The following is a 15,230-nucleotide window of genomic DNA, read 5'->3' as shown; positions in this document are numbered from 1 at the left end:
TCTCTGTTTACCTGTACCATTACCTTGGTTGGGCCTAGCACCTTCTACTAGTTCTGCTACCCTAGAAAAAAATGAAAGAATAGATTTATCAAGTGGATGGTGGAGAGGAGCTGCGAAAGGCATGTGCTTAGGAACAGGGTCTAAAGCTCCACAGCATGTTTGGGAATCATGGGTATCCATCCCAGTTGGGCTAGATTAGTTCCCCAGAAAGTGTTTATTGAGGAAATACTGTGTTCTGGTGCTGAAGGTACAAAGGTTTAGAATAATAGTCTCTGCCCTTCATGGCCTTTGAGAGCTAATGAAGCAGATGGTCGTGTGAATATATGAATAGGTTATTATAGTATTGTAAAAGTGAGTAAGACAGGGATCAAGCAGTGGGGGAGCAAAGGAAGGAGTGGCAGTGCCACTGGGAAATGAGTGGGGTCCTGGCTGGGCCTCAGGATGCATAGGGGTTTCCCTGTTACAAATACAAAAGCTAACACCCAACATTCTTTATGCCCCAGGCACTAAGTGCTTTGCATTTGTAACTTGTGTTCATCTTCATGGCAGCTCTATGAGTGTTCCCATTTTAAGGAAGAACACTTCAGTCAGGATTTGAAGTTGGGCAGTGTGGCTCCTGTGTCTGCTTGTAACCCAGTGGGTTTCCAGCAGAAGAAGCAGTTTTGCAGAGGCAAAGATTTGTAAAAAGGTGAAGGATGGACGTTTAGGAATTTCTGAGCCTGAGATACCATACCAGAGCCTGATAGCAGGAAGTGAGGCTCTCAATGGGTTTAGAGGAAGGAGCGGACCTGAGTGATGTTTCTTAGGTGGAACCCACAGGGTTTAGGGATTTAAGTGTGGGACTTGAACAGGGAAGTTTTGTTTTTAGTTGACTGGGTTTCATCTATGACTTGTCCCGGGGGTGAGATATATGAAATACATGCTTAAATATATTAGATCTAGCTTCTAATTTTATTAGGAAATCCAAGACCAAGCTGGAGAAGGAAATGGCAACCCATTCCAGTATTCTTGCCTGGAAAATTCCATGGACAGAGGAGCCTGGCGGGCTACAGTCCATGGGGTCACAAAGAGTCAGCCACGATTGAGCGACTGAGTACCAAGACCTGTTTTCCAGTGAATTTTGGGGCCATGCTAAGGTTTTCTTCCTCTGTAACACTGTTTTCATTTATTTATTAGGACTTCCTTTTCCAGGAGGAGAAGGGAAAGGTGGGCGTAAGGGGATTGTGAGGTGAAAGAAAAAGTGTTGACAAATAAACCACAAATTAAGTAGAGACAATGAGAAATGGCTCAAGGGGGAAAACACAAAGAGAAACAAGTGAGGGAGAAAAGTCACCCACCTCCTTCCCTAGTTTTAACCTTAAACAGCCCATTTCCCCTTCCTGCCTTTTCTTTTTCTAACAGCACCTTGCTATTTTGCTACTGTTGTTTCTCAATTTAACTTTTTGAAAGCTAAAATACATGTACCTGGGGAGGGGGGCAGAAATGTAACATTTTTAATAGTATGTTCAGCAGAAAAGTAAGGTTCTCCTCATAGCAGATTTCTAGTTCGCTGCTGCTGCTAACTCACTGCAGTCCTGTCCGACTCTGTGTGACCCCATAGACGGAAGCCCACCAGGCTCCCCCGTCCCTGGGATTCTCCAAGCAAGAACACTGGAGTGGGTTGCCATTTCCTTCTCCAATGTGTGAAAGTGAAAAGTGAAAGTGAAGTCGCTCAGTCATGTCCGACCCCACGGACTGCAGCCTACCAGGCTCCTCCATCCATGGGATTTTCCAGGCAAGAGTACTGGAGTGGCTACCCAAAGGCAACTATGACTACTAAATTCTTTTGTAAACTTTCAGAGCTGTTCCGCACATAAGTAAACATTCTTTCTGTTTCTACTTTATATGGTTCCTATTGCTCCTAGCCCACTTAATAGCAAATGAGAGCCCTCTTTTGGATCTAATGTTTCCAATTTAATTATCTATTTTGGAATCGATTTCATATCAGTGTGTGTGTGTAACATTGTTTTTAATAGCATTTTATTCAAACTTTTTTTGCTGGAATTTTAAAATGTTTCCATCTTTGCTATACACTTAACTGCTGTGGGAAGCATTTTGGTATGTATATCTTTGCCAGAGGTTGCAACATTGGTTGCTCATGGTTATTTCTGGCTATGGACTTTTTTTGCTTTTGAGGGACTACTCTGTTATTTTCAATAAAGGTTCAGATTTCACATTTCTGAAGACAGAAATTTCTGAACCACTACTGATCCTTCCTTCTAGATGGACCCTATACTCTCCAGGAGCTTCCCATGTGGCACTAGTGGTAAAGAACCCACCTGCCAATGCAGGAGACATAAGAGACTTGGGTTCAATCCCCTGGAGGAGGGCAGGGCAACCCACTCCAGTATTCTTGCCTGGAGAATCCCATGGACGGAGGAGCCTGGTAGGCTACAGTTCATAGGGTCGCAAAGAGCTGGACACAACCGAAGCGACTTAGCAGGCAGGCATGCATACTCTCCAGTCTTAATCATCCTTTCAGCTTCCGGTTGCCTTTCTTCAAGCAAGTTACATTAGTTGCTTGGCTCTCCAGAGCACTTGGTTGGCGCGCCCTGTTTTGTGCATCAGTATAAGACTCTAACGGAGAAGGCAATGGCAAGCCACTCCAGTACTCTTGCCTAGAAAATCCCATGGACAGAGGAGCCTGGTAGGCTACAGTCCATGGGGTCGCTACTAGTCTGACAAGACTGAGCAACTTCACTTTCACTTTTCACTTTCACATGTTGGAGAAGGAAATGGCAACCCACTCCAGTGTTCTTGCCTGGAGAATCCCAGGGATGGCGGAGCCTAGTGGGCTGCCGTCCATGGGGTCGCACAGAGTCGGACACGACTGAAGTGACTTAGCAGCAGCAGCAGCAGCAGCATAAGACTCTAAAGATAGTGGTTCTCAAATGTTTTTATTTTATGCCCTATGTCCATGAGAGGATCTGGAGTTCTACCATTCTGTCCTTACTAGAAACTGAGTATAGTAAGAGTTCCACACAATTGAAAATGGGAAAGGATAGGAAACCCATTAAATCTAAAATAACAAATCGACACTTCAACTTTGAGGACTGTAAGTCATGGGACGAATCCGTCTTTCTGGAATCATTTCCCTGTATCAGGGTGTTTTGTAGTCATAGACAAGTTCACTCTCTTGAACTTGTTTGATTCTCCTGAGAAGAATTTATTAATTTATAAAACCACTGAATATTGCTATTGGCTGCATCTCTTTCAAAGCTGGCTGCAACTGTTGACTGGCCCCAACAGAAGCCAGGTTATAGTTAATAGTTACGTTGTTTTATTTTTGTTGTTTAGTCACTATATATAGTGAAGTCGCTCAGTCGTGTCCAACTCTTTGCGACCCCGTGGATTCTCCAAGCCTACCAGGCTCCTTCCTCCATGGGATTCTCCAAGCAAGAGTACTGGAGTGGGTTGCCATTTCCTTTTCCAGGGGATCTTCCCGACCCAGGGATTGAACCCGGGTCTCCCGCATTCCAGGCAGACGCTTTAACCTCTGATCCACTGTGTTATTTTATCAACTTTTAATTTGATCTTTGTTTTGTCTACTGTTACTAGAGATTACTTCACAGATAGCCACTCACTTTATTTTTTTGCCACTCATTTTTACTCCAGCTCTTAGAGCCCCTGGGGTGTAAATGACCCAACTGCAAAATCTTGAGGTTAATTTGACCTTACGCCCAGGCCCTCACTGGGGCTTCCCATGTGGTTCAGTGGGTAAAGAATCTGCCTGCAAAGCAACAATAGACATGGGTTCGATCCCTAGGTCAGGAAGATCCCCTGGAGAAGGGCATGGCAATCCACTTCAGTATTCTTGCTTGGAGAATCCTATGGACAGAGATGCCTGGTGGGCTACAGTCCATGGGATCACAAAGAGTCAGACATGAAGTGACCAAGCAACCCAGGCCTTATAGTAAGCCTCTTTGGTTTGCTTTTCTCTGGGTGTCCTAACATTTTCCTACTTCCTTTACTCTCTTTCAGTATTTGCTCTGCCCTTTGCCTTTGTTAAATTACAGACTTCTTTTTATTTCTCACACTGTTCCTAATGCCCACTAATCATTTGGAGGGTGGCAGGAAAGACTTTGGAGTTCCCAAGTTTTATTTTCCACTTCAGAAAGCTGTCTCTCTTCAGATAACTCCACTGAAGTTGCCCAATAAAACCTGATGAATATTAAGGCCAGAACTGACACCCAAAGAACTTGAACATGGGTAAACAATAACCCTGTAGTAGCTGTCTCTTTCAAAAGCCATTTTTTAAATTTCATTTTGTTCTCTTTCTTATTTTTTGAACAAAAGTTTTAATGTGGAAATTTACAGATATGTACAAGAGTAGGGAAAGCAGATTTCCTATTACCTAGCTCCAGTATTTATTAACAGTTTGTTCATCTTTTTTTGTTTGGTTGGTTTGTGTGTGTGTGTGTTTCACACACCCCGACCAGGGATCAATCCTGAAACCCCTGCAGTGGAAGCACAGAGACTTTTTTTTTAAGCATTTTAAAAATATGACCCAGCAGTGCCTCACTTTATTTATTCATTTATTTGGCTATGCTGGGTTGTAGTTGGTGGCACATGGGTTCTTTGCCGCCACACACAGGATCTTCCTTGTGGCATGTGGGATCTAGTTCCCTGAGTAGGGATGAAACCTGGGCCCCCTGGGAGCCTGGAGTCTTAGCCACTGGACCGGACCACTAGGGAAGTCCCACACTTTGCCAATCTTGTTCCATTCCACATCATATTTTTTCCAATTTTTATTATGAAAATTTATTGTTATTTTTGGGCATGCCACACAACTTGTAGGATCTTTATTCCCCGACCAGGGATTGAACCTGGGCCATAGCAGTGAAGGTGCAGAGTCCTAGTCACTGGAGCGAAAGGGGAGTCCCTGAAAATTATTTTTTAAAAGTCTGAAGAACAGTACAATGATCACCTATAAACCTACCATCTATACTCAACTGTTAACATTTTTACCAAATTTGCTTTATTGATATAACCATGTGAAATATTTGAAAGTCTGTTCCATGCATCATAACCCTTCACTATAAATAGTTCATTATGTACCTCTTAGAACAGCATTTCTCCTGGATAGCCATAATTCCATTACCACACTTAAGAAAATTAACAATACCTCCTAATATTAGCTAATATTCATGTCTGAATTTCCTCCTGTCTCCAAAATGTCTTATATAGGTATTAAAAAAAAAACCCAGAATCTAAACAAGATCCACACATTCTATTCGATTATTATTGTCTTTTGAATTTATCTTCTCTTTCCTCCCCCTCTTTTTACATTTTCATTTTGATGAGAACAGTCTAGTTGTCTTGTTGAATGTCTTGGATTCTGGATTTGCTGATTATCTCTCTGATATGTTTAACTTATTCCTTGATCCCTTGTAAATTTCCTGTAAATTGCAAGTTTGGTCTGAAGGTTTAATTAGATTAAGATTAAACACTTGAGAAGAATACTTAATAGATGATGCTATATACTTACTGCATCTCATCAAGAACTATGTCAGAGTTGTACTATTAGTGATACAATGTTTGATCACTTGGATAAGGTGGTGACCTATCTGATCTTTCCATTTAAAACTTTTGGGTTTTTTTCTTTTGTTTTTTTTTGCAAATAATCCATGTGGTGATATTTGTCACCACGTTAATATCCTTTTTCCTAACAAAATTTCCCTTAAAGTTTTGATGATTGATGATACTTGCTTAAGTCAATCATTTCATTTTGGGTTGGAGAATGAATGATTTTCTAATTTTTTAATTTCTCTACAATCATTATATGGAATTTTTGGAAAAAAAGTTTTCCCTTATTGACTATAAAGATGAACTACAGTTCTTCCTAAAAGAAAAGGTGCGTCTTTCATTTTAATTACCAATTTTCAGAGTAAGGAGTTGGTGTAAAAGTGACCTCCAAGGTGGCAAATTAGCTTTTTTTCCTATTTGTATTACTATAGACTAGGGGTTTGTTCCAGTAGTCTCTCCTCATACATCCCATTTTCCTGTCTGGTTTATCCGTGGCGATTGCCAACTCTCTCTCGCACTTAAACGTCTGGGCTTTCTAACCAGCCCACTAGGGGCCACTAGTTTCCTCCATGCCCCCCCATGCTGCCGCTCTATCATGCTCTTTGCCATTTGCTACCGGTTGTTCTCTCGTTGGTGCCAACGCTGTCCACGGAGCCGCTCTAGGCTGTTGGGAGGCCGTCCGCATTGCGTGGGGAAGGTTTGGACGACGCAGTCGCCTCGCCGGCCCCCGGGGCGGTTAGCGCTTCCGGGGTCGGAGGGTGCGCGGGGTTGAAAGCGGGCCGCTCCGCCCCGTCCCCCTCCCAGACCAGCAGAGGCAGCAGCCGGAGCAGCCGCAGCCTGCGCCCTCTCCCGCCCGCCCGCCCTCCGCCCGCCCGCCCGCCCTCCGCCGCCCTCCACCCGCCCCGGGGTCTCTTTCCCCCTTCCTCCTCCTCCTCCTCCACCCCCCCCCTTCCTCCTCCGCCCGCCCGCGGGGCCCCCCTCGCCTTCCCGCCCGCCCCTATTGTTCCGCCCCCGGCCTCCCGCCCTTCCCCTTCCCGCCCGCTCCCCTTTTCCCCTCAGTCGCCTCGCGCCTGCAGGTAAGCTTCAAATTTTTCCCTCCGCCCGCGGCTATGGCTCTATTTCTACTCTTGCCATCTTTCTTAGCGGGCTCCGGTCCTCGTCACGAGCCCCGGCCTCGCGTAGTCCCGTGTGAGCGCCTGCTCCCTTCTTCTGCTTGGCCGGCCATTCACGCGAGGCCCTGGCTCCGACGAGGCCTAGTAGGCCTCGAGCAAGGCCTCCTCCCCTTCCCCCCGCCTTTTCCCGGTGGCGGCTGCGCAGGAGTCAAGGAGGGCGCGCGCGCGGCAGGGGGGGGCGGCGGTGGATTTGTTGGTTGAGGGGGGTGGGGGAGGCGATGGCCGGCTTGCTGGCCGGGCGGGTGAGCGCGGCTCCCCGCGGGGGTCAGGCGCTGGCGCAGCCACACGAGGAGGCGCTACTAGTCTGGCCCCTCCCCCTGGATCGCAGCGCCCCCCCCCGACCGAACCGTTTATTTTTTTCTCCTCTTTTTCTAGTGGAGGGATGGGGGGGTACAATTTTTGACTGGAAAATGCTTGGATGGCCAAGGGGAGGGGGGCTGTGGAGTTAAAGACAGGGTAGACGGGCTCCCAGTTACCGAGTTATTCAGGACGTTTTCTCGGGGTAACGAATTTTGAAATTACAAAATGCCTGCCGCTATAGACCCACACCGAGCTATTTATAGGAGAAGGGGTAATGGATGCAGGATTAACAGCTGGATTCCTGGGATTGGGTACACTTACATTCTCCTAGTCAGGAGAGAAACATGACAGGGATTTCTTGAGTGGTTTGGGGTTGGAAATGCACCTTTGTGCCATACCTCAAGAAATGGCTTCAAATAGGTTTCCAATTTTCTTGCCCTTTCGAATTTGCTTTTATCATGGTATTTGTAAAGTGCTGCTTATTCTGTGAGTGAGGATAAGGGATTAAACTGCCAAATTTTTTCCATGTCTTACTAAAGTCCTTACAGACCCAATTCCTATTTTCTCCCTACCCCCAGTACAGTTGTTTTCCCTTGAGTGAAAAGTGTTGAATTGTGGGATTTTTTTCAGCAATTATATTCTGAAAATGGGGGAATGAGGTGCTTTGGAGATGCAAAGCCCTTCTTTTAAGTAATCACACACTTGAGATATCCATGGGGCAGCTTGCCATATACAGGATGGTCTGGCAGCCACTTAACACTTTTAGGATATTTAGGATATGGTTTGTGTTAGAGCAAAGTTGAAAAGGTGGCTGGTTTTGTGAAGGAGGAAGACTGGCTGTAGGAGAGAGATCATTGATACTGTTTTGAAGAGGTGGATACTAAAAATGACACTGGAGAAATTTCACCACTTTGGGGAGGTCCTTTTCAAAACTAACACTGTTAGGTCCTAAGGAAGCCTTGTAGGCTGAAGTATATTCAAAAACATTCTTTATCAATTAAAGCAGAAATGTTAGTAACATTGCTTTAGTGCTTATCTGGGGAAAGGGAGGGCCTCAGTAGGAAAATCTCATTACTGCTGTTGCTTAAAACAACCACACAATAAATTTTTAGCGATACCAGCTATCACTTTGATTGCTTCCTTTGGAAGAAAATTTAAAATTAAATAATTTGAATAAAAGAGTAGTTACAGGTTAATGTGAAAGCAAGGAAAATTTTCACATCTTGAGTGACTATCAGGTTTGGTTGGGAAAAGAGGACTCAGGCTGCGCTTAATGTATTGAGTCATTTCCCAAAGGGGAATGTGGAACCCAGCCTGCATACAAGGCATTTCAGATAATGCCTTTTCAGTGAGGTTGTTGATTTAAATCTTCTAAAAATTATTTGGTGACATGTGTTCACATTCAGAATTTTAAGGTGAAGATACATCCTAATATTTTTACCTAGAAATTGCTGCCAATAAAAATATTTACATGTGTCCTTTGTATCTTTCAACCTGAATGGCTTCATAACAGGGAAGCAAAAGTCGTAGCCCTCAGTGTATAGTTAGCTTGAGGTTTGCCCTCATGATTTCCAGGTGTTTCTGTATTCTTTTGAAGCTTATTCTGCTGAAGGACAACTGGTGCACGTTCAGCAGTTCCCTTAGAACCATTGCCAATTGAAGGAATCTTTCACATCCTGAGAGTCAGCGGAAACCCTATCATTAATGAGAGTAGATTGGAAAGTTGCTTTATATACTTTGTAACAGAATCTGAGCTGTTAATGCAGTAGTGCTGGATGTATACAAGCCTGCCAACTGATAGACTGTTATTAAGGGAAAGAGGCAGCTAGAAAACACTGATAATGACTGAAGTAACAGTGGGAAATATTTCTGTTGTTTTCCTACTCTGATTTTGGTCATGTTTGCATTTCAGTTTTTGGCTTTCACCCCCACCAGTGACCAAAGACTTGACCACTCAAAGTCCAGCTCCTCAGAACACTGCTCGACATGGACACCGGAGTGATTGAAGGTGGATTAAATGTCACTCTCACCATCCGGCTACTTATGCATGGAAAGGTATGCAACAGCTTGGGAAATTGGGTCATAGTAACTCCTAGAGGAGGGGCCAGGAAGAGAGGACATGGATCTTGGAGCTCATCAGATTAGCTCTGTGGGAAGTCTGGCTTTAGCACTCCTTCTCTGGTAGACTAGATGAGAGTGTAATGGGAAAATGGACAGACTTTACTAAGAAGCTCCACTGAGCAGGAAAGGCTTAACCAGAGGCTAGAGCCGAAACTATCTGGATGATAAGATTTTTCTCATGGATATTGCTATAGCTTGTGATAGGTAGATTTCCACTGCCCAGACAATTTTGTGTAACTTTAAGGTGAACTGGTATTTTATATTTTAAAAAATGATTTATATTAAAGACAGCACTTTATTACTCCACTATTTCTTCACAGTTCTTTGATAGCTTCCCTTATGTTTTGAGCATAGAAAATAATAAGCCTTTCCATTCTCTTTCCCAATGAATCCTAGTTTTTCCATTGTTTTGGGTTGTTCTAAAAATTACTTTTTGTGATAACCAGTGCTTCAAGTTTCCTCGTATTTGACACTAGTGTTCTCCATTGTAGGAAGTTGGCAGTATCATCGGAAAGGTAAGACATCAGTTCAACTCTAATTACTATTTAGTCAGCCTGGGTTTAAATAATAATTGGAACTCATTCTTGACTTTTCCTCTTTCAGAAAGGAGAATCAGTTAAGAAGATGCGCGAGGAGGTGAGTTATTGGGGATGGAGGGATAGGGACTGTTAACTTGGGAAGTTAGAAATTTCTAAAACAAAAGCAAAGTTTCTGTTTAATGAGAGATTGGTAGGGAGAAGTGTTTTTTTTTTTTTTAACTTTTTGGCTGCACTGTGGGCATGTGGGATCTTAGTTCCCCAACCTGGGCAGCCATGCCCCTGCAGTGGAAGCATGGAGTCTTAACCACTGAACCACCAGGGAAGTGTCCCAGAAAAGGGACACTTGATAGGAGAAGCTGGTTATTTTTCTGGCTTGGGTTATTTGTAATGACAAGTAGTATGCTGGGAAATGTTTTAGGAAGTCTGCGTTCAAGACTTAAAGCAGCTTCTGTAGTTTGTGGGAGGATAAATATGGAGCTGTATTTAAAATGATGGTGCCTGTTGTCAGGATCATGTACATAGGCAGCTTCTTGCCCATCTTGTTTAAGAGGGATTATTTATGTATTTGTGTGTGTGTGTGTCTGTGCTTAGATCTTTTTGTCTGTTAATCTTGTGGCTCTGTTTCCTATCCAGAGTGGTGCGCGTATAAACATCTCAGAAGGGAATTGTCCTGAAAGGATTATCACTTTGGCTGGACCCACTAATGCCATCTTCAAAGCCTTTGCTATGATCATTGACAAACTGGAAGAGGTTTGTTGTTCCCTGCCCCTCGTTCTTTATTTTTTATTGCTTCTTGATAGCTTAGTGATTTACAAGAGCTTTTAAAATTGAAGAACAGACTAGATCATAAAGCTCTGTAAATGGGTTCTTTGCTCCCATTCAGCATCCCCAAAATTGGTCCATTTATATTTAAAAAGTCACTTCAGTTGGTTAGAAAAATACCTTTGACCATAGAAGAACGTGAGTTTGAACTGTGCTGGTCTGCTTGTACTTGGATTGTTTCAATAAATATGTACTACAGTAGTATACAGTATGTACTCTGAAAGTACACAGTCAGTGATTGGTTGAACCCGTGACTGTGGAGCAATGGATAAGTTACACTTGGACTTTTGACTGGAGTGAGGGGTCACCAGCCCTAACTTGTAGCCATAGTTGGAATGCCAACTTTGGCAGCATGTGTGCTACAGTTGGAGTGACACAGAAGAGATTGGCGTGGCCCCTGTGCGAGGATGGTGCACAGCTTTGTGAAGCGGTCCATGTTTTCCCAGTTACGAGGCATTGGGGGTTTACATACACAGTATAAGGAATAGAGTCAGTAATAACTGCAGTAACTTTGTATGGTAACAAACGGTTACTAGACTTACTGTGATCATTTTGTAATGAATTTAAATGTCAAAACAGTACGTGTACACCTGAAACCAGAGTGTACATTGACTGCTTGAATTTAAAAAAAAACCTCCAAATAGTATGTTATTAGGGACTCTAAAAAATGTGAAAAAACATCATCTTTTACTTCTTAAACAATAATTTGAAGGTATGCCATCATTGTGTTCATAATTATGTCCCCCGATTCTTAGTTGAGTGAACTAAATTAATATGGTTTTGTTAGGAGCCCTGCTAAACACTAATATAGTCCATAAATACAGGTAGGCAATTACACATTTTTTAAAAAAAAAACCTGGTAACTGTCAGAGCTATACTTGGAGGGGAGGGAATACATTTTATCAGTTATCAGAAGCAGAATATCAGTAGCAGGGATTTTTTTTTTTGTCTGTTTATTAAACTTTCTCAACCTTACGGTGCTGAACACTCATTGCCCTTGGTCCATCCAGTTTTCAGCCTCCCAGCTTCTGTAGTGATGCTGCTGATAATGCAGTTGATAACTGCACGCAGAGGGGAGCTTCTGGGCTGTTGCTAATGCCTTAACGGTGCCTGAAATCTTACGCTTACCAAGATCAGAAATGTGATCTTTTTGACCTGTAAGACCTTGCTAATCCAGAGCTTGTAGCTTTAAAAAAATTCAGAAAATCTATTCATACTATAACAAATAAGAAACATGGTCTTGACTTAAGGGGATTATGTCTGAGGAATTCCCAGGTCTATCTAAATACATACATACTATATACATAGAGATTAGGCTAAATCCTCAGAAAGCTAAATTTAACTAGTTTATAGACAAGATGCAGCATATTGTTATGGGAGAGACTATTGCTTTGAAGCCAGTATAGTCTTTTAGTTTAAAATCTACAACTTTTCAGATGTGTTTGGGATAAGTACTCAGCTTCAATTTCATAGCAAGAAAACAAGGATAAATAAAAGTACGCTATTTTTTAATCTACATAGTTTAAGAGGACAAAATTGGTCACTCGAATTTGGGTTGCATTGTCTCATCTTTCTCTTCATGTATAATTTTGACTTCACCGGTATTTTATTTTGCTCAGAAAACTTCCTATTTTACTTAACAAATTAAGTTTTCTCTCTACTAAGAACACTGCTTCTGGCATGAAGGAACATACATTTAAGGCTAAATCTGAGGATGTTTGTAGGCCATTTTATCTTTTTAGTAATAAGGTTTGGGGCAGGGGCAATGTTTAAATGTTGGTGGAGATCATGACATAATATGTCCCTTATAAGGTTCTTTTATGGCAGTTAGGGCTTCCCAGAGATCTGTTTAAACTTGTATATTCTTGTGGTGTTTTGACTAATTTCTTTTTGTAGGACATCAGCAGCTCTATGACCAATAGCACAGCTGCCAGTAGACCCCCAGTCACCCTGAGGCTGGTGGTCCCTGCTAGTCAGTGTGGCTCTCTCATTGGGAAAGGTGGTTGCAAGATCAAGGAAATACGAGAGGTTGGTTAATTTGTGCTCTTTCTCTTTTTGAAGTGTAAATTCTAAATATGTTCCCTCTACTAGCTCTTGTTATTTAGGAAAAGTTAGCATTTATTGAGATGAATTCAGATTTTTATTAAAGTAATAGTCCTAGAAGACTATAATTTGGTTCATACAACAACAGTAAATCAGAAAAGTTAACCAGAATTTCTAGCTATTGCATGTGACCTGTTGGTGACTTTTCCATGAGGCTACATAATCCTTTTTTATGTCTAAAGAACTTATAATTTGATATGTAATAATATCAAGTGTTTTTCTTGGCCAAATTCTTAAATAGCATGGGGGAAATGAAGGTATATTGGGATGTAGTTGTAATTTTCCCTTCAAAATTACGAAAGTTAGTGGTGAATTATGGAAGCTTTTATTTATATCGGAGTTACTGAATTGGATGTTGGGATGAAATTTGAATGGCTCCTATTTCAATTGGACTTATCTGGGAGCCTATTCTATGTGAGCAGGAATTTTTATTTTGCTCATTGATATATTCCAAGTACCTGGGATGGTGCTTGGCACATAGAAAGGGCTTAATATAAACATTTGCTGAATAAAAGGTGGGTGATATTTATGAATATTTTGTTTGATGACCCACAGCTATCATTAAATGAGAGGAAACTGTCTATGTCTAGAAGGACCTTTTTCTTAAGAGCAGGTTAAATTTAGGCTGTTATTCAGGCTTATTCTAAGCTTTCAGAGGCTAATTTATTTATAACTGTGATTAAACAGTCTTATCTGGAATAAGGGAAGAGAGGAGAGGGAGGATAAAAAGGGTAAGATAGGAGATGGGATAAATATTTACTGAACTTCAGACTCTAAATTTCTGTAGGGAGATGTAAATAGTATGAATGATCGATTTCTCTGATTTTTAAAAATTTCTTTTTACCCCCAAAGAGTACAGGGGCTCAGGTCCAAGTGGCAGGGGATATGCTCCCCAACTCAACTGAGCGGGCCATCACTATTGCTGGCATTCCGCAATCCATCATTGAGTGTGTGAAACAGATCTGCGTGGTTATGTTGGAGGTAAGCCCTCAGGCTCATGCTGAGAATGGGGGGAGGGTGATTTAGGGAGACAGACTGATCTATATTTAGTAAGACTAGAATTAGGTGAGGCTGTTAGAAGCCTCACATGGGGGTGGGGAAGAGGTTCCCTAAGTTCATCTTTTCCTTCTCCCAGCTTTGACTTATCTTATAGTCCAAGCAAAAATAGAAACTTAAGCAGCAGTGATCATTTGGTTTATAGCAATTTTAGCAGGGTTGGTAGGGGGAAGATTTGCTACTTTTAATTCAAGGACAAAATATATATCTGGGGTCTTGAGAAGCTAAGTTAAATTGCCTTTCAGGTTACAGTATTTTGGCTACATGCAACTTTGATACGTTTAAATTAATTTCTATGTTATAAGGAAAGGTTATTCAAATGATCGATAATTAACAAAAAATATCCATAATAGTGTTTCTGAATGACTTACGTGGTCCTGGTGGATGCTATTCAATTAACAAAAATAATAAAATTAAGGAGAATTAAGTCTTTCTAGAATTGTCATAGGGAATTGGTCCCATATTGGTGAGAAAGGAAAGTAGAACTTATAAGTAGACTTTAGGAAATTATTGATTGAATCACTGAGCTATTAATGGAAAGTCCTGAATTACCCTAGATACAAAATTTGGGAGCTTTATTTCCTATTTCATTTTCTGTTGAGGCCAAAATGTAATTACCAACTCAAAGGTACATGTGTACATCTAGAGGCTTTGGTTTTTTGTGTTAATTAGAACAATTTGAACACATGGAAATAATGCCTAAATTATTACAGGGGAATCTGCCTTGATGAGAGTTAAGTGTGAACTGTGTAGTCCACAGACCATCTTACTGCTTAAAAGGCAAATAACTGTTGATGATTTGGGATTAGATCTAGCCAGAGACAACGTTGGTAGGTGAGGGGGTGGAAATAATAGTTTTTAATTTAACTGACCTGTGTGAGCTTAAGCCACACAGCTGAAGCAGCTTTGAAACCTTATCTCTCTTTGTTTTTTTCCCCTCTGACTCTCTCCCAGTCCCCCCCGAAGGGCGTGACCATCCCGTACCGGCCCAAGCCGTCCAGTTCTCCGGTCATCTTTGCAGGTGGTCAGGTAAGAAATTTTTTATTGGTGGGCTAAGGTGAACAAGATTGTATTTGAAATGTCAACTTTGCCAGCAGCACACCAGGCCACTCTGCATGCTTGCTGAACCTGTACTCTGGCCATAGTTTGACCTGCTTTCAGTTTTATTTATTTTTTGTACTGAAGAAAGCTATGAATGCCACCTTATTTAATTATTAGCAGGCATTGGGAGTTTTGTAGGCACTCGGAAGAGGTAATCTACTTAGTAATTTAAGGTGGGTTGGTTTGGAAGAAAAGATAAAATTGCTTTGATGTCACTGCTCTCCCTACCCCTACCCCATCCATGTTTTTCCATGTGTGGGGTGTTCTTTAGAGGTCTAAATAAAACATAGTAAGGAGTTGGACCTCTGAAATAAATGGTGGTCTTGGATGGTGGTCTCAAATTGGGGGCTCCTGAAATTGAGTGTCCTACAAACTTCCCCTTTTCCCCACCTCACCTCCCCTACTCCTACCCCTTCACTCCCAAATTCCAGTGTGTTATCCTTGGGCTCGT

General features: G+C 42.0%; 1 protein-coding gene and 1 non-coding gene across 18 annotated transcripts in view; both read left to right on the top strand.

Moving 5' to 3' along the window:
- The first annotated feature begins 6,484 nt into the window (after positions 1-6,484).
- The window catches only part of PCBP2 (poly(rC) binding protein 2), a 21,391-nt gene continuing 12,645 nt past the window's right edge, over positions 6,485-15,230 (top strand). For 11 of the 17 annotated variants that reach the window (XM_055394993.2, XM_055394992.2, XM_055394990.2 and 8 more), the window contains exons 1-8: positions 6,486-6,641; positions 8,950-9,092; positions 9,650-9,673; positions 9,762-9,794; positions 10,331-10,447; positions 12,416-12,547; positions 13,475-13,603; positions 14,621-14,707. In XM_055394993.2, coding sequence (XP_055250968.1) covers positions 9,024-9,092; positions 9,650-9,673; positions 9,762-9,794; positions 10,331-10,447; positions 12,416-12,547; positions 13,475-13,603; positions 14,621-14,707 — 591 coding nt within the window. In that variant the 5' untranslated portion in view covers positions 6,486-6,641; positions 8,950-9,023. Of the gene's footprint in view, positions 6,642-8,949; positions 9,093-9,649; positions 9,674-9,761; positions 9,795-10,330; positions 10,448-12,415; positions 12,548-13,474; positions 13,604-14,620; positions 14,708-15,230 lie in introns of all 17 variants that reach the window. The other 6 variants (XM_055394994.2, XM_055394991.2, XM_055394987.2 and 3 more) reach the window with 2 other exon arrangements.
- On the top strand, positions 10,855-10,961 carry LOC129537305 (U6 spliceosomal RNA). Its single transcript, XR_008681974.2, has one exon. It is a non-coding gene; the product is annotated as a U6 spliceosomal RNA (small nuclear RNA).

This window comes from Moschus berezovskii, chromosome 6 (assembly GCF_049115385.1).
Source record: "Moschus berezovskii isolate FMDL1 chromosome 6, NW_MosBer_1.0, whole genome shotgun sequence".
NCBI classification, from domain to species: Eukaryota; Metazoa; Chordata; class Mammalia; order Artiodactyla; family Moschidae; genus Moschus; species Moschus berezovskii.
This window is presented reverse-complemented; position numbering and strand designations above follow the sequence as displayed.